The sequence below is a fragment of the Bufo bufo genome, chromosome 8 (assembly GCF_905171765.1).
Source record: "Bufo bufo chromosome 8, aBufBuf1.1, whole genome shotgun sequence".
NCBI lineage: Eukaryota > Metazoa > Chordata > Amphibia > Anura > Bufonidae > Bufo > Bufo bufo.
This window is the reverse complement of record NC_053396.1, coordinates 8294096-8313712: the sequence shown is the minus strand read 5'-3', so window position 1 is coordinate 8313712 and position 19617 is coordinate 8294096. Positions and strand designations below refer to the sequence as shown.

Here is a 19617-nt window from a genome sequence, read left to right as displayed (position 1 = left end):
TGGCAGCTTTACTTTGCATAAACGTTCTCCAAAATGGTTTACAGGCTTTGTCTTGGTTCCAGCAGGCTTTAGCATGAAACTGGCAGGCAAACTCCACTCTGCTATATCTTTTTCTCTCTGACTCTGCCATACTGACAGGCTGGCTGCATAACTCAGCTTCTTCTGTATGCTGCACTTCACTTTGTAGTCTGACTCTAGGTTATGCCAGGGAACTTGACGGGGGTACTGGTTATGTTCACTCGAGCCTTCCCCCCATTAACCCTAACTCACCCACCCCCTTATATTCCTAAGTTCCACCTTAACTCAATATGACACAGGCACCACATTTTGGATTAATATGGCCACAGCAGCCTTTTATTAACAAACATACAAAAATAACCTTTTTTAATACCAAATTATTAACCTGTACCAAATGTTCAGTCACCGAGGGGGAGGTCCTTGAAGCCCCAAAACCACTGAATAACCATATCGGGGTGAGCCAACTTACCTCCAGCCGTTGACCGCTGGCTCGGAGGCACCCCTGCTGGCTCACCCCAACAATTCAGCCACAGCTGCCCACCAACCAATGGGAGTCCAGCCCCCACCGTGGGGCCCTCCCATCCTCATCACCTGATAAACTCACCAACTCCAAGGACCCCTTAAGCCTGTGCATCCCTCCACACACGCACAGCAATCTCCATTCCCTCCTGCAACGCTAAGCACCACATGTCCAAACCCAAAGCATTGAGATGTACCCCGTCACTACGCCAAAAACCCCCAACCCCTTTCTCAAGCTCCCTGTGTCGAATCGACAAGGCCCCATTCCTAGACATAAACCTGCTAATGGCCCTATTAACTTTCACTCTGGCCTTGTTGATACCGTCAACTGAACGAGCCCCTCGCCACACCGTTCTCGGAACGATGTCTGACCAGACCGTTACCATTTTTGGAAACATCGCCCATAACCGCAGCAAGTCAAATTTCACGTCCTGTACTAGCTCCCTAAACGGCCGGGCAGCCAAATCATTACCTCCCACATGCAAGACTAATACATCCGGGGCCCTATCTTGCTTGACATACCTGTGAAATTCCAGTAAAACCCCGCTCCATATCATGTCCCGCTGACCTATCCATCTCCCCACCGCCACCTCCCGAGCGAAACCAAGCTGCTGACCATCCGGCCTGACCGCTGCCCTGAGAGCACCCCAAAAATGAGTGCCCTAGAACCCAAATCAACGCCGGCTCCGAACCTGAAATGAGAAAACACAAAAAAAATGCCAGAAGTAAACCCGCACGCCACCACCCTAGATAAATAAACATATCTGAACAACCGCAAAATCCCTCCCCCACCTCACAACCACTCTGGCGGGACGTACGAACGGAACCGTACAGATTCCCACCTCCCTATCCTCCTGATAACGTCGTCCCCTAAACCCCATCTGGCAGCCTCGGTTGCCGCCCCTATTCTAAAGGAATGGCCCGAGTACCCCTTCCACCCCATTCCTATTTGACCTAAGCACCGTCTAAACACAGCTGTAAACTGATAACGCGAGAGAAACGACCCATCCTGATGAACCAATAACGGAGACAACACCGTTCCCACGTCTGGACAATATGCCCTCATGCAATGCACCGGACACATCAAACAGTCCGGGATCTCAAACAACACTACTCTGCGACCTCTCCCTTCCACATCCGTTTTACCGAATTCTACCCTGTCCGAAAAAACATCAACATCATCTCTCAATAAGCCTCCCGCTCTATGAACAGAAAGACAAACTAACTCCCCCAACCGTAACGCCCCAAAAAACGCCAACGAGAAAGCCAAGCGAAATAACCGCGCCTCCCTCAGTGAACTACAGACCCCCTCCAACTGCTCACCTAACTGCAACAGTAATGCGAAAGATACAGGCCACGATCATCACCTCCCCCTTTTCCCGGCGCCATCCTTCAAAGCCCTCGCCACGACTTCGTTAAATCCATCATCTTTCTGACCCGAAAACCAAATGCTAACCCCGCCATACAACCATTCATTTTCGCGACAGACCAACCCTCATCCCTACAGTGGCCTATAAACAACAGCAGAGCAATCTCCCAATCTCCCTCCCAGCCCCTAAGCTACCCGTCCACTCCTCCCACCGATTCCAAGCTTTCGAATACAGCTCCCACGTACCAGGCGCCAGTGAAGACCGGATAAGACCAGTCACTGTAACTCCAGCACTTCCCAAAGACAGGTTGGACACTCCACCCCCACTTCCTCTGCCCCCAGAGCCAGCTGACAGAAACGGTCCCACTGCGAATGAGAGAGAGCATCAGCAATGCAGTTGTCAACCCCAGGCACATGAACCGCCACCACCCATGCGTTAATTGACAAACACTTCAACACCAACCTCTGCAACAGCCGAACTACCAATGACGAAGAGGCCGACAAACCATTAAATCGCCTGAACTACCCCCAGGTTGTCGCAATGGAACCGGACTTTCTTATTCCTAAAAACCCGCCACCACTATCGTGAAAAGTTCTAACAACGCCAAATTCTTAACCCAACCCCTCAGAAACCAACTGTCCGGCCACCTCCCTGCACACCATTCCCCCGCACAATAAACCCCAAAATCATTTTTTGCAACCGCCCTGCCCGTGCCACTTCCTGTTTCAAGTCTACTAACTTATCCAGAGGAAGCCTACATTCCATGCGCTCAGAATCAATTTCTATCCCGAGAAAGCTCAATTTAGTCGTAAGGCCCACCGTCTTCTCCCTAGCTAAAGGAACCCCAAACAACCCGAACAACCCCTCTAACGTATGCAACAAAACCGAACAAACCCTCGACTCCGTAGGGCCGACGCAAAGAAAATCATCCAGGTAGTGGATAACAGAATCACACCCAGACGAATCCCTAACCGCCCATTAGAAAAAAGAACTAAATATCTTAAAATATGCGCAAGACAATGAACAGCCCATCGGTAAACACCGATCCACAAAAAAAAAACATTCCAAAAACAGCCCAATAGGTGCAGACTATCAGGATGTAACGGCAAAAGCCTAAACGCCGCTCTGATATCGGTCTTTGCCATTAGCGCTCCCCGACCGAACCGCCATGTCACTGCCGCGTCAAACGACGTATAGACCACCGAGCATAAGGCCGGGTCAATGCCATTGTTAACCGACGTTCCCTTAGGGAAGGACAGGTGGTGAATCAACCAGAATTTATTGACCTCCTTTTTTGGGACCACCCCCAACGGGGACACACGCAAATCCAACAAGGGTGGCCCCGCAAAAAGGCCAGCCATCCTACCTAGTCTAACCTCGTTTTCCAACTTTTCCGTAACCACCCCCGGGTGCTCAATTGCCGAACGCAAATTTTTTGTAACTAACCTAGCGCCAGACGGAACAAACGGGATCCGAAAACCATCTTTTCCAGACGAACCGGCGTCTCCCCCTTTTCCAGACCCCTCTCCGCCTTTTTGCCTGCCGCTCCTAAAACACTGTGCCGCCCCGTGCAAGCCCCCGCAGTTGGAGCACTCATGCTTAAACTTGCAATTGGCCCCAAACTTACATCCACCCTCATTGAACAGGAAGCACAGTCCTTTTGCGGAAGCTGCCGCAAAACCCGACTGCCCTCCGCCCCGACTGCCCTCCGCCCCCGGGCCTCCCCCCCCGAAAGGACTGCCCTGATCTAACCGGTGCCGTCACTTTTAACCACAAGGCAATATCCTTGTGATCCCAACTGATACCCGGAAGCACTGCCTTCCGCTGCCTGAATTGTTCATCATACCGCAGCCACGCTAAACCCCCATATACACTATATGCTTCCCCAATGGCATCCAGGTAGCAAAAAAGAGCGGAGCAACATCCCGGCTCTTTTTTCCCTATAACGCTCGCCAGTATCGCAAATGCCTGTAACCAGTTTGCAAACGACCTCGGTATAAGCCCGTGCCTGCGCTTTTCCTCGTCCTCCTTCTTGCTCCCGTCCTTCTGAACTTTATCTAAGTTAAATTTCTCCGAAGGGAGCAAGGAAAAAATATCTACGTACTCCCCTTTCCATATTTTGTCCCTCACCTCCTGCTTAAAGGGACACTGACAGGCCCAATAAGCATAATTAGCTGTATATATGCATGCACAGGTCTTCCATTGAGTATTAAAAAAAAAAATGTCTAACCCCTGTCCACCTTATAAATACTGCAAAATGATGTTTTATAACCTGATGTAATCGCTCGTCTTTCTGCCCAAGGGGCGGCGTTTCAGCTTCACTTCTGCCCAGCCAGCCTCCCCCCAACCGCCATTTTGAAGCGCCGCCCAGCTCATCAATATTCACTTCGCTCGGCGGCTTCTGCTGTCCCCGACGTTCCGAGATCCGGCACATGCCCAATAGAAAGCTATGGGTGCCGGGCGCATGCGCAGAAGCTGAAAGTGAGTCCGATACCCATAGCTTTCTATTGGGCATGCGCCGGATCTCGGAACGTCGGGGACAGCAGAAGCCGCCCAGCGAAGTGAATATTGATGAGCTGGGCGGCGCTTCAAAACGGCGGTTGGGGGAGGCTGGCTGGGCAGAAGTGAAGCTGAAACGCTGCCCCTTGGGCAGAAAGACGAGCGATTACATCGGGTTATAAAACATCATTTTGCAGTATTCATAAGGTGGACAGGGGTTAGACTTATATGTTTTTAATACTCAATGGAAGACCTGTGCATGCATATATACAGCTAATTATGCTTATTGGGCCTGTCAGTGTCCCTTTAAGATGCGCCCCCAGGGGACCCTCAAAACATACATATACCACCCCCTTCTCCCTGTCATCCAACCGCGTCACATCTTCCTGCCCTGAGCACCCCGCCTGCATCTGAACCGACACTGATCTGGCCCGCACACCCGACACCGCCAGCGCCAGCGCACCAAACGCCACCAGAGCCCCCCCATCACACCACACCGGCAACGGGGACGCCCCCCCATGCCCCATCCTGCTACCAAACCGGCTAACCCCCCCAACAACTGCCCCAAACCTTTACTCAGTTCTGTCTGGGGCCCCCCTCCCCCCGCAGCTAAGCTAGCACCCCACTGCACTAAAGGTCCCCACTGCTGCTCACCTGGCTGCATGGGTGCTGTGACCCCACTAGCCGCAGATCCTGCTTCCCGACTGGTCCTCTGCGCAGATCCTCCTGGACAGACATCTCCTGAGTGTCCCCTGGCTAGGCTGGAGCCAGGGACGTCGGCCGGCACGTCTTCTCCTGCATCTTCAGGGTAGGCGGAGCCAACCCCCTCTTGCATCCCGGTGGTCCTGGACAAGAGCCTGCTGCCTCCTGCCACTCGGCCCGCAGCAGCTCCACCATCTTCTCCTAATTTAGCACACCGAGGGGCCCCAGCCACTTCTCCCATGACTGGGCCCGCCGAACCTGCTCCCGACTCCCTCCGCTGCGTCACTGGCCGGGCAGACCTGGCACGGCCTGCATGGGGGCTCCGCCTACTAACCGGATTCCTCCCACGCCTGGGCGTGCGGGGAGGAACGGGGCCCGCCGCCTGCAGGCGTGGAGGGTCCCTGTTGGGGCTCCGTGTCTGGCGCTGAGCCCGAGGGGGTCAGCTATCCGGGCTAAGGCACGCCGGCGGGATGGACCGCCGCGGCCGGGACGCCGTGGGCGGAGGCAAGACAGGCACCTCCGCCGCCCCTCTCAGCAGCTCCTGCACCCGCTCCTGGAGCCATCCCTCGCCACGATCCGCTGCTGCCACCCCTTAACTCTGCCAGCAAGGCCTCCATCTCTGGTGAGCACAGTTGTTTCTCCTCACAAAATGGCCCCTCTTACCGGCCACAATCCTCTCATAAACCCCCTAACTCCTCCCCGATCCCCTACAAATCCATCAATCCCCACCCTGGGTCTCCTTAAACCCCCCCCCCCCCCGTCATGGTCGCCTCCCCCTAAGGCTAGAGCCCTCAGTCCAGCTTTACTTTCCTCCTGACTCCTGAGGCTCTAAGCTTTGGCATCCATGGCCAGCAGAGCTTAAGGTGCTGTGGCTGGCATGGGCATGTCCAGCAGAGACGTGCCCCTGCACACCCTTCCCCTAGCTGGGGGTAAACTAGACACTAGACACTCTAACTGGTCCCCACCCTTCCTGCAGGAAGTAAGACTAGCCCACTTCTCTCCAGAGGGGTGTTAGAATGGAATGGAAAGTTGCATTCTATCTAAGTACAGCTCTGCCGTGTTTGCAGCCACCTGCTGGCGAACCAGGCACATTACATGAACAGTTACATAACATTAGAAATGCACAGTGTGGAGGACCTGGAATAAATGCATAAGATGACACGATGTTAGGCCAATAAAGACAGTAGCAAGGTGCAGAAGTGGTAACACCACTCTGGGGTGTTACACAGTCCTGCTCTCAGCCAGCTGAGATGTGGAATTGATTGTACTCAGTCTAATCAATGCTCTGTGGGTTAATTAAATTGATAGCAGCAAAACATCTCACTGATGGTTTGCTACAATGTGTCAGTGTGTTGCTGAAAAACATGTTCCCCCATGGATATTACTTTGATATATATAGAATATACACTCACCTAAAGAATTATTAGGAACACCTGTTCTATTTCTCATTAATGCAATTATCTAGTCAACCAATCACATGGCAGTTGCTTCGATGCATTTAGGGGGGTGCTCCTGGTCAAGACAATCTCCTGAACTCCAAACTGAATGTCAGAATGGGAAAGAAAGGTGATTTAAGCAATTTTAAGCGTGGCATGGTTGTTGGTGCCAGACGGGCCGGTCTGAGTATTTCACAATCTGCTCAGTTACTGGGATTTTCACGCACAACCATTTCTAGGGTTTACAAAGAATGGTGTGAAAAGGGAAAAACATCCAGTATGCGGCCGTACTGTGGGCAAAAATGCCTTGTGGATGCTAGAGGTCAGAGGAGAATGGGCCGACTGATTCAAGCTGATAGAAGAGCAACGTTGACTGAAATAACCACTCGTTACAACCGAGGTCTGCAGCAAAGCATTTGTGAAGCCACAACACGCACAACCTTGAGGCGGATGGGCTACAACAGCAGAAGACCCCACCGGGTACCACTCATCTCCACTACTAATAGGAAAAAGAGGCTACAATTTGCACGAGCTCACCAAAATTGGACTGTTGAAGACTGGAAAAATGTTGCCTGGTCTGATGAGTCTCGATTTCTGTTGAGACATTCAAATGGTAGAGTCCGAATTTGGCGTAAACAGAATGAGAACATGTATCCATCCTCTGATGGCTACTTCCAGCAGGATAATGCACCATGTCACAAAGCTCGAATCATTTCACATTGGTTTCTTGAACATGACAATGAGTTCACTGTACTAAAATGGCCCCACAGTCACCAGATCTCAACCCAATAGAGCATCTTTGGGATGTGGTGGAACGGGAGCTTCGTGCCCTGGATGTGCATCCCTCAAATCTCCATCAACTGCAAGATGCTATCCTATCAATATGGGCCAAGATTTCTAAAGAATGCTCTCAGCACCTTGTGCAATCAATGCCACGTAGAATTAAGGCAGTTCTGAAGGCAAAAGGGGGTCCAACACCGTATTAGTATGGGGGCACTAATAATTCTTTAGGTGAGTGTATATAGAAGCTGTGGCAGTTACAGGGAAAGAGCTAAAGGAAAAAGGAGACACCCCCTGAGCTGTGATAGGGAGACAGCTGCAGCAGAAAGGGCACACCGCCTGAGCTGTGATAGGGAGACAGCTGCAGCAGAAAGGGCACACCACCTGAGCTGTGATAGAGAGAGAGAGAGCTGCAGCAGGAAGAACACGTGCCCTGAGCTGTGATAGGGAGAGCTGCAGTAGAAAGGACACAACCCTGAGCTGGGATAGGGAGAAAACTGCTGCAGAAAGGATATACCCTCTGAGAAAGGACACCCCCTGAGCTGTGATAGAGCGAGAGAGAGAGTCCTGAGCTGTGATAGGGAGAGCTGCAGTAGAAAGGACACAACTGCTGCCGAAAGGATATACCCTCTGAGAAAGGACACTCCCCCTGAGCTGTGATAGGGAGACAACTGCTGCAGAAAGGATATACCCTCTGAGAAAGGACACTCTACCTGAGCTGCCAGCCTAAAGTTAATCTAGCAGAGAAATTGGAGCGATGAATGGGGAAATCTCAGGATCCATGTGAGGTACAGGGCTGGTTCTAGCTTTGTTAGAAAGGGAATGTCATGTTCTATATGATGTGTGATGTTCATTTTGTACATCAGTCATGGTATCACCCAACCCTTTAGGACTTAGAAGCAGTCGTATTTGTTAAGCAGAAGGTGTCCTGGGTGCCCCTTGCATTAAAGATGGCCTTTTCTCAGATATCTTTACATCTTTTCACAACTCCCTAGCTCTCTTCTTCACATAAAGCTATCGTTCCTCCTGCCTTCAGCTCGTGCGTCATCGGCCACATGTCAAGCTCTGTGTATTGTCCATCTGCTCCCCGAATTCTTTCATCTGATTCTGTCTCAGATTTTCCTATACACATCTGGATTTCCTGGGGGCAATGCTCTACAGTCTAGTAATACAATTAACAGACTTACGGTCAAGAGAAACTACATTGACTGGTGTAATAAAAGCCATATGACCAACTCTCCATATTCAGCCGTCAACCTGCCTGATGTCTGTTCTTCACATGCATCTAATATCTCCATTAAAAGGGATTCCCTATTACCAATAGAGACGTAGAAGCCCTATGTAGCCAGACCCATGTTAATAGCTGCTCTCATCTATGGTTGGCACCTGTAATCCTTAATTTTACATTATCTTTCCTGGGGGGTCCTAACTGCAGGTCCCCTACGCTCACCAGAAATACCACAACTGACATAGCCTATCTAAAGCTCTGTTCACACCTCCATCAGGAGATTCCATTGTATCTGATGGGAAGACTGGTGCAGCCTGCATGTCAGTGTCGGCCGAGCGCTATTTGTGTTCTTCGATAGGTGGTTCTGTCATTCCTTGCTACACCCTTACACAGACTGCTTTTTTTTTTTTTTTTAAGAAGGTCATTAAAAGCTATGGACACCTTTGCTCTGAAATTTAGATTTTGCTAATTTGCTTCCTAAATGCAAAATTAAGCGAATTTTACATGGTCTTTATTAAAATTTCCTATCATTTGGCTTCAGCAGAGTGTGTGTAAGTCCTTCACATAGCTGCTGAATCTGACTTGAATCCATCCAAGCTCTGCTCCTGTATCTGACAGCTCTCTGCCCTCCCCCTCCCTTAGAGGTAGCAACATGGAGGCGGATAAGGTCCTATATGGCAGATCATAATGTGGAGAGGGGAAAAGCATCCAAGGGGGACTGCTCACAAAGTCTGTAGATAGGGAGGATTGCATACAAGGCACAGTTTCCAGGGGTTAGGCGGCAGCATCCTGGACACATAGATCCAGCATGTATTACTGGGAGGGACACATCTGTATGATGCAAACTGAATATCAGAGGGTCTAAAATGAATGATGGAGTGAAGGTGGCAGACTTAGATACACTGGGGGAGATTTATCAAAACTGGTGTAAAGGAAAACTGGCTTAGTTTCCCATAGGAACCAATCAGATTCCACCTATGTCACTGAGTGTAAGATACTGTGATGGTGCCAGTGTCATAAGGGAAGCCTAACTTTATCATTTTGCAGGTCCTGGTATCTCCAGCTACGCCGATGACCCTCCTGGTGCCGGTAAATCTCTTGTTCACTGCTTGGATGAAGCCATGTCTATTATTCCTACCAAGAATCAGCTTGCGACCCCCGCTTATCTTGGAGCCACAGCTGGGATGAGACTGCTCGAGTAAGGGGGGTCCTACTAAAGTAAAAATTCATACGACATGATCAGGGTCACCCCTCTAAATACTAGTCCTGGAGCTAATGAAATGCCAACCAGTGCACTTTTAAGGTTGTCACTTTCGCTTCCTCAAGTGCAGTAATGGGGATATGATTCATCTCTAATTATAGCTCCACATAGCATGATGGCCAGGGATTTCGACACCCTAAAGATGCATGTTGTGCAAATCATAAGGGCGGAATTGCACTTTACTATTTGTAGGCTCCATAAACCTCAGCGGTACAGTGCACAGGACGGGACTCCCTCCTCCTTTCAAATCTTCCTTTTGTCTTTAATTAAAATGTGGAAATGAAAATACTCATTTGGACGGCGGCCATTGGAAAGGTTGGCCCGGTTCCCAGTGCACCTCTCTGAGACCAGGGACAGACAGAAAGTCTGTGGGGATAGGAGTTAGTTCAGCGGGCGCTGCCAGATTACAGGAAATCCTAAACGATTTAACCCCTTTGTAACTCCTTAACTATGGTTTATGTTGCTGAACAAAACACGGAAGTGTAATAAACCTGTGGTTTATGGGATTTAATACCCGAGGGGGATCTACAGCATTTTATGAAACAATGTACAGCTTTAGGTTAGATTGTAATACCTTTAATTAGTCATGTACAGTTTTATATATAGGTTAATACCTTGCAAGTACATACTCACAATAGGACAATATACCGTAGGACTGAGACAGATCCCTGCTCTAAGGCTGGCCATCTACCTTAAATGCCGTGTTCTCTGGAGGACTGGCTAATATACTGTATATGGAGGGCTCCTGACTCTAGCAGATGAGGCTCTTGGATTTTAACATGCCCTATGCTTTTGTTCTGCCAACGGTCAGAAGAGCCTTCCATCCCGGCCTTGGCTTTGACCACTCCGCCGAGTCGGTGCAGGTATGGGATTACAGGGTCAGGAGCAATGATGCAGGAGAACCTGGCTTTGCCAATCAAACAGGTTTGGGAAGCACTGGGAGAAAAATGTGGTCGACTTATGGTGCACCAAACGGCTAATTTGCATATAGGATAAAAGAGATTTTGTATAAGCATTTGCATAAAGCTGTGTTTAAGGCTACTTTCACACTAGAAAGGAACTGCCCGCCGGATCCGGAAAAACATGTGAAAACGGATTACATTTGATTCCTGATCAGGATTTTGATCACAATGAAAAAATGCATTGGAAAAAACGGATCCGCCATTTATGGACTTTAACTTTTTTTTCACATTTTTCGGGTTTAACATGCAAAAGCCGGATCCGGTTTGACGGAACACACGGCGCCGGATCCGGCATTAATGCAAGTCAATGGGAAAAAGGCTTGATCCGGCGTTCAGTCAAAGTGTTCCAGATTTATGGCCGGAGGTAAAAATACAACATGCTACGGTTTTCTGAAAAGCCTGATCAGTCAAAAAGACTGAACTGAAGACATCCTGATGCATCCTGAACGGATTGCTCTCCATTCAGAATGCATTAGGATAAAACTGATCAGTTCTTTTCCGGATTTGAGCCCCTAGGACGGAACTCAGTGCCGGAAAAGAAAAACGCTAGTGTGAAAGTACCCTAACTTGACAGCAGGCAATGTCATAGGATAGGGAGCTGGCTGGACATAAGAGTAGAGGCAACAAGACACGGGGGTAGGGCAGCGAACTGAATATTATCCCTGGGTGAATGTAATCCCGACTGCCATACATTGGAAGGGATCCTATGCAGTGGGTTCGCATCACGTTTTATCCCTCCGTTTGACGTATACCTGAGGGGAAAAAAAGGATCAAAAAACGCAGCACACCTCGTTCTTGTATCCTGCAGAGTCCAGTAAGAAAACGTATATGATTTTTTTTTTTACAGTGGAACTCTATGGTGAATGGATGCCACTGTATGGCATCAGTCTGAGGCATATACGTTTGTTGTATACATTGAACAGATGGTACAAAACGTGATGTCAACCTAGCCTTATGTTAGTGTACTGCATGCAAATAACTGTACCACACGGTGTCTAGTTATCGGCGCATTACTGAACTGTTCCCACGTATTTCACCCACACAACTGCCACCATACAGTGCTCAGATAGTACCTCCGTATAGTTGCCAGCTCCATACATTACATTGTCAAACATGTCATTAACAAGGTCGGCTGTCACAGCGTTCAACTTTTTAAAGGCACTGCAAATAATAAACTTACAGTCAATGGGAAATTTAATGACAGGGTACAGTTCCCCTTTAAATATAATATCTCATAGATGCTATATTATTAAGGTCGTTTCGTACCCCTTTCTGATCCGTGTACACACAATATATGCCCTGCTAACAAGGACATGTCCATTTCTGTCTCTCTAAAGATTACAGGACAAGGCTATAGCAGATAAGGTGCTTGCTGAGGTATCAAAGTCCATAAGCCGGTACCCCATTGATTTCCGTGGTGCTCGGATCATCACTGGACAAGAAGAAGGGTCCTATGGCTGGATCACTATTAATTACCTCTTGGAATCGTTCATGAAGGTAGGTCTTCCTTTACTTCACAGCCAATTAGGTAAATGATTTCAGATTTCATGTAACTATAGAGGGTACAGAGATATCAGTCACACCTCGGCCCTGGTGTTTTCAGATTTTGCATTGGGGCCTAAGACCGTCCTATTTTTCTTTAAAATCTAGAGGTAGATTCCATTTCTATATATGAACATATTACCCCTTGAATTATTAGTTTATATAACTGGATTATTAAATTATAAAGGTTCTATAAATGTATATAAGATGGATATAAGGGGTTATCAGAGACTGGTGGTCATAGCTTCTGGGGAGCTAATGGGACCCCCGACTAGTCCCCCAAAGATACCGACTCCCCACAAGGGGTTTAGACAAAGCTGCATGGAACCCATTGCCTATTTCCCACAGAATGAAGATCTCTTCTTCACACATCAGAGGGGGGTGTCACGGAACCATGAACCAGACGTACAACAAGAGATAAGTGAAAATAAGAAGGCTTTATTGAAAATAAAGCTGTAAAGCAAAAGTCCAAACGGATGGTGAAACCGAGCAGAGTCTTTGCGAAGCCAGAGGTCAGGAACCAGAAGGGTAGTCAGACGAAGCCAGGATCAGGAACCAGCAGGGTAGTCAGACGAAGCCAGGATCAGGAACCAGCAGGGTAGTCAGACGAAGCCAGGATCAGGAACCAGCAGGGTAGTCAGACGAAGCCAGGATCAGTAACCAGCAGGGTAGTCAGACGAAGCCAGGATCAGGAACCAGAAGCAGCAGCAGTCTTAGAAGCATGTGAACACAAGAGGACCAAGCAAGGAACTGAAGCCACAGACCTCCTATATATATGAGCTAGGCATCCAGCTCCTCCCAGGGGAAGGAGGAGCCGCAGGGTGGAAGGCTACAAGACACCCAGAAACCAAGATGGCCGCCAGCACATGTCAAACGAAGGAGAGCAGCAAGCAGGTAAGACCATGACAGTACCTCCCCCTCAAGGGCCCCTCCTCCGCGGAGCACAAAACGGTTTCTGAGGGAAGCGTGCGTGGAAGGCTCGGAGCAAGGCAGGAGCATGGACATCTGCGGAGGGAACCCAGGAACGCTCCTCTGGACCATAACCACGCCAATGGACCAAAAACTGCAACCGACCGCGGACCAGGCGTGAGTCCAGGATATTGCTCACCTCATATTCCTCACGATTGCCCACTTGGACCGGACGAGGCCGAGGAACCGAGGAAGTGAAACGATTACACACCAGTGGCTTCAACAGGGAGACATGAAACACGTTGGAGATCCGCATGCCAGGAGGAAGCGCAAGGGCATAGGCTACCGGGTTTACCCTGCGAAGCACTCGGAAGGGACCAACAAAGCGAGGCGCCAGCTTGGGAGTGGGCACTCGAAGGTTGAGGTTGCGGGTGGACAACCATACACGGTCTCCGACCTGGTAGGAAGGAGCAGGCGCTCGTCTGCGATCAGCCTGGAGTCTCTGGCGCTGCGCAGAGACCTCAAGGGACTTCTGGATCTGTACCCAAGAAGCACGTAGGACGGAAAGGTGATCCTCCACAGCCGGAATATCCTGGGGAGAGAATACCTCCGGTAACACGGCAGGTTGGAACCCATAATTGGCCATGAAGGGAGACGTCCCAGAGGAAGAGTTCACCGCCGTGTTCCTGGCAAACTCAGCCCAAGGCAGGAGGTCAACCCAATTGTCTTGGTGATCGGAGACATAGCAACGAAGGAATTGCTCCAAGGCCTGATTGGATCGTTCTGCGGCCCCATTGGACTGAGGGTGGTAGGCCGAGGAGAAGGAGAGATGAATCCCCAACTGGGAGCAAAAGGCGCGCCAGAACCTGGACACAAACTGACTCCCCCGATCCGACACAATCTCCTTAGGCAAACCGTGCAACCGGAAGACCTCCCTGGCAAAAATCGTGGCCAACTCTTGTGCAGAGGGTAACTTCTTGAGAGGAACACAGTGGCACATTTTGGAAAACCGATCCACAATCATGAGAATGACCGTATGGCCTCGGGATGCAGGGAGGTCCACAATGAAATCCATCCCCAGGTGTGACCATGGGCGCTCCCCGGTGGCTATGGGTTGCAGAAGGCCCAACGGAAGGTGCCGAGGGGACTTACTCTGGGCACAAACGGAGCATGCCGCTACATATGCGGCGATGTCGGAACGTAGGGAAGGCCACCAGAACAGACGTGAAACAGCCCAGGACAGCTGATTCTTTCCAGGATGCCCCGCGGTCTTGGAGTTATGGTAGGTTCGCAACAACCGAGTGCGCAACTCCTCAGGCACAAAACATCTGCCGTTGGGTCTCCCAGAGGGAGCACCAGATTGAGCCGCCAAAATCTGCTCACCCAGGGGAGAGGTCAGGCTGGTGCGAATGGCGGCCAGGATCTGATTCGGAGGTATGACCGAAGTCGGAATCGACTCCTCCCTGGACAGCTCGGAGTACTGCCGTGATAAGGCATCCGCCCTGATGTTCTTGGAACCGGGTAGGTAGGAGACCACGTAATTAAAACGAGACAAGAACAGAGCCCATCTGGCCTGACGTGGTGTCAATCTCTTGGCCTCAGAAAGGTAGGTCAGATTCTTGTGGTCCGTCAGGATGAGAACCGGAACCACCGAACCCTCGAGCAAGTGCCTCCATTCTTTAAGGGCCTGCACGATGGCCAATAACTCCCTGTCACCAATCTGATAGTTGCACTCCGCGGAAGACAGTTTCCGGGAGTAAAACCCACAAGGAAGCAGAGGACCCTCTGGTGTTCTACGCTGAGACAGAAGGGCGCCTACTCCCGTCTCAGACGCGTCCACCTCGAGGACAAAGGGCAACCCAGGGTTGGGATGCGACAGAATCGGAGCCGACACAAAGGCGGACTTTAGGGCCTCAAAAGCTCGGATGGCCTCGAGCGGCCAGACCTGGGAATTACTGCCCTTCCTGGTCAGATCCGTGAGAGGCTTGGCCAGCATGGAAAAGTCCCTGATGAACTTCCGATAATAATTGGCGAAGCCCAAAAAGCGCTGCAGGGAACGAAGACCACTGGGCTGGGGCCACTGTAAGACAGCCGAAACCTTCTCAGGATCCATGGAGAACCCCTCAGCGGAAATGATGTAACCTAAGAAGGTTACCTGGGATCGGTGAAATTCGCATTTCTCAAGCTTACCGAACAGCTTGTTCTCTCGTAACCGTTGCAACACTCGTCTGACATCCAGAATGTGGGCCTCCATGGATTCAGAATATACCAAGATGTCATCCAAATAGACTACCACACACTGCTGCAACAGGTCACGGAAAACATCGTTGATGAATTCCTGAAAGACTGCGGGCGCATTGCACAACCCAAAGGGCATAACCAAGGATTCGTAATGACCGGTCCTGGTGTTAAACGCGGTCTTCCACTCATCGCCCGCCTTGATCCTTACCAGGTTATATGCCGCCCTCAGGTCGAGTTTGGTAAAGACCGTGGCCCCTTTAAGGCGATCGAACAGCTCGGAAATCAAGGGTATCGGGTAAGCGTTCTTGATCGTGATGCGATTGAGACCCCTGTAATCGATGCAAGGCCTCAACTCACCGCCCTTCTTTTTCACAAAGAAAAATCCAGCCCCTGCCGGGGACGAAGATTTGCGAATGTGGCCGCGTGAAAGCGCCTCCCTCACGTACTCCTCCATGGCCTCATTCTCCGCTACCGACAGTGGATAGACTTTGCCACGAGGAGGAACGGCACCAGATTGTAACTCTATGGCACAATCGTATGGGCGGTGCGGAGGTAGGGCAACCGCGCGCACCTTATCGAATACATCCCGGTACTCCTCGTATTCAGGAGGCAACAGAGAGTCCGAGGAAGTACACAGCAACTTGACAGGCCCATGGATGCAACTAGCCCCACACTGCGGTGACCACGAGAGGATCTCGACCGATCTCCAATCGAAAGTCGGATTATGCTTCTGGAGCCAGGGGTACCCCAAGACCACCGAGTAGTGTGGAGACGAAATAACCTGGAGGCAGACCGACTCTCTGTGAACGGCACCAATGGCTATCCCCACTGGAAGGGTCTCATGAGTCACGTGTGGCGGCAGAAGGGGTCTGCCGTCTATCGCCTCAAGAGCCAGTGGGGAACCTCGAGCCTGCAGAGGAATGGAATTGGCGGCAGCGAACACACTATCAATGAACAAACCACCAGCACCAGAGTCCACCAACGCCTGGGTCGTCACCGAGCCCCCGACCCAGGAGAGGACAACAGTGATCAGTGGTTTGTCAACACGGGAAACCGGGGATGAGGAGACTCCACCCAAGATCTGCCCCCGACAGGATCTCAGGGTACGAGCGTTTCCCGGACGGTTCGGACATGCCAACCGAAAATGCCCACCGAGACCACAGTACATGCATCGGCCCTCGCGTCTCCGGAGTGCCCTCTCCCCCTCGGACAGGCGAGCAAACCCCAGCTGCATGGGTTCACCCCCAGACAAGTCATCCCCAGGAGGCGTGGGAGGAGAGGGAGGCACGGGTGGGACAGCAAACGTAGGCACCAATCTGTTAGAAGACCTCCGCAGGTTCTCCTTAAAGGAAGGTCTCTCCCTGAGTCTGGTGTCAATCAAAATCAGGAAAGAAATAAGAGACTCGAGCTCAACTGGTAGGTCCTTAGCTGCAACCTCATCCTTCAAGGCATCCGAGAGACCATGAGAGAAAGCAGCAACCAGAGCCTCATTATTCCAGCCCACCTCTGCTGCCAGGGTACGAAACTCAATGGCGTATTCAGCTACGGATCGTGAACCCTGTCTGATGGACATAAGGAGCTTCGCAGCAGAGGCAGCACGAGCCGGCACATCGAATACCTTCCGAAGAGAAGCAACAAAACCGGAAAACTCGGCAACCACCGGATTGTTGTTCTCCCATAAAGGGCTGGCCCAGGCCAAGGCCTTGTCCGAGAGCAGCGAGATCAAGAAGCCCACCTTTGATCTCTCAGTAGGAAAGGCATGTGGCAGCAACTCGAAATAAATGCCCACCTGGTTAAGGAAACCTCGGCACTGAGTTGGCTCTCCCCCAAAGCGCTGTGGAAGAGGGGCAGAACCGGTCATACCCCGAAACACCGCAGGCGCAACAACAGGTGTCGGGGGTAGACTCTGGCGCAACAACCGGAGCGGCAGTAGGAGCGAGCCCAGGAGCGACAACCGACCCATCGGCAACGGGAGCGAAATGAGCCATGCGTTCAAGCAGGGTTTGCAACGCCACAGCGAACCGACCCAACAGGTGATCCTGCTGATCAAGTCTGGCAACCAGCGTGGGTAGCGAGGATGGCCCTGTACCGTCAGAATTCATGGCTTGGTCCTAATGTCACGGAACCATGAACCAGACGTACAACAAGAGATAAGTGAAAATAAGAAGGCTTTATTGAAAATAAAGCTGTAAAGCAAAAGTCCAAACGGATGGTGAAACCGAGCAGAGTCTTTGCGAAGCCAGAGGTCAGGAACCAGAAGGGTAGTCAGACGAAGCCAGGATCAGGAACCAGCAGGGTAGTCAGACGAAGCCAGGATCAGGAACCAGCAGGGTAGTCAGACGAAGCCAGGATCAGGAACCAGCAGGGTAGTCAGACGAAGCCAGGATCAGTAACCAGCAGGGTAGTCAGACGAAGCCAGGATCAGGAACCAGAAGCAGCAGCAGTCTTAGAAGCATGTGAACACAAGAGGACCAAGCAAGGAACTGAAGCCACAGACCTCCTATATATATGAGCTAGGCATCCAGCTCCTCCCAGGGGAAGGAGGAGCCGCAGGGTGGAAGGCTACAAGACACCCAGAAACCAAGATGGCCGCCAGCACATGTCAAACGAAGGAGAGCAGCAAGCAGGTAAGACCATGACAGGGGGACATTTTTGCCAGCAGATCCTGCCGAGCTCGCCAACTTTGGGGCTAATGTCTTGTTAACACATGGTATTTTATGGAAGGATTTTTATGTGGTCGTGCTGATCATGGTTTTCTTGTTCAAACATAGAATTCAGTTTGGTAACATTATTTCTTCCCAGTATTCCTTTAGTGGCCATTGGGTAAGGCCAATCTCTTCCAAGATATATGGTGCTCTGGATCTTGGTGGTGCCTCCACACAGATCAGCTTTATTCCAAAAGTGGATATCAAGGATGCAAAAGAAAAAACTGAATTCAAACTATATGGCTTCCCCTATACTATCTACACTCACAGCTTCTTGTGCTATGGGCAAAATCAGGCTCTGAAGCAGATGCTGGCAAAGGCAACACAGGTGAGCAAAGGACCCCATAGAAATAAATAAGACCAGAGACAGAGAGATGGATGGGTGGAAAGAGAGACAGATAGAGGGATGGAGGGAGGGAGGGAAGGAGAAAGGGATGGATGGATGGACGGAGGGAGGGAGAGGAGTAGATGGATGGAGAGAAATATATGGATAGAGAGAAAGAGGTGGATAGATAGGAGATGGATGGATGATGGATGGAGAGACAGATAGAGGGATGGATGGAGGGAGGGAGGGAAGGAGAAAGGGATGGATGGATGGAGAGAGAGAGAGGAGTAGATGGATGGAGAGAAATAGATGGATAGAGAGAAAGAGGTGGATAGATAGGAGATGGATGGATGATGGATGGAAAGAGAGACAGAGGGATGGATAGATGGAGAGAAAGGGATGGATGGATGGAAAGATACAAACTAATGGAGAGAGATGGATTGATGACGAGAGAGAAAGAGAAGGATGGGTGGAGAGAAAATGGATAGATGGAGAGATGATGAGATAAGATGCCTTTATTGTCACTGTACAATATAATGTAATACAATGTACAATACAATGAAATGTTGTATATAGTATGGATAGATGAATGGATAGCGAGAGGAATGCGTGGATAGATGGAGAGAGAGATGGATGGATAGATTGAGAGATAGAGAGAATATTAAGCTGTACATTTTGTAAACCTATTTGTTTTTCCAGGGAAAGGACCTGGCTAATCCTGTTAGCATCCCTTGCTATCCAAAAGGATATCGAGAGAATCTGACCCTGCAGTCTCTCTATAACAGTCCATGCACAATAAAGTCTGCTCCATCGACGCCACTGACACAAACGTTAAGCGTAACCGGTACCGGAAGTGCTACAGAGTGCTATGAGATTGTCAAAACCATCTATAATTTTAGTTCCTGTTCGGGTGACCCGGCCTGCTCATTTGATGGCATCTACCAGCCACCTGTCACTGGAAACTTTTTTGTAAGTGCCATTTATAGCAGCCCATAATATCATGGAATATAATGTAATGGGACGGCAATGGTGTAACATCTGATTAGAAGTAACAGACCTCCATCAGCAATCACTACGCCTGTCTAGTAAGATTAAGTCATTTAATGTGATCGTGTCTGGA

General features: G+C 50.2%; 1 protein-coding gene across 2 annotated transcripts in view; it reads left to right on the top strand.

Annotated features, from left to right (window-relative positions):
- The window catches only part of LOC120977389 (ectonucleoside triphosphate diphosphohydrolase 8-like), a 36570-nt gene that overhangs the window by 14502 nt on the left and 2451 nt on the right, over nucleotides 1-19617 (top strand). For both annotated transcript variants that reach the window (XM_040405317.1, XM_040405316.1), the window contains exons 4-7: nucleotides 9600-9750; nucleotides 12113-12272; nucleotides 18270-18500; nucleotides 19197-19466. In XM_040405317.1, coding sequence (XP_040261251.1) covers nucleotides 9600-9750; nucleotides 12113-12272; nucleotides 18270-18500; nucleotides 19197-19466 — 812 coding nt within the window. The remainder of the gene's footprint in view (nucleotides 1-9599; nucleotides 9751-12112; nucleotides 12273-18269; nucleotides 18501-19196; nucleotides 19467-19617) is intronic.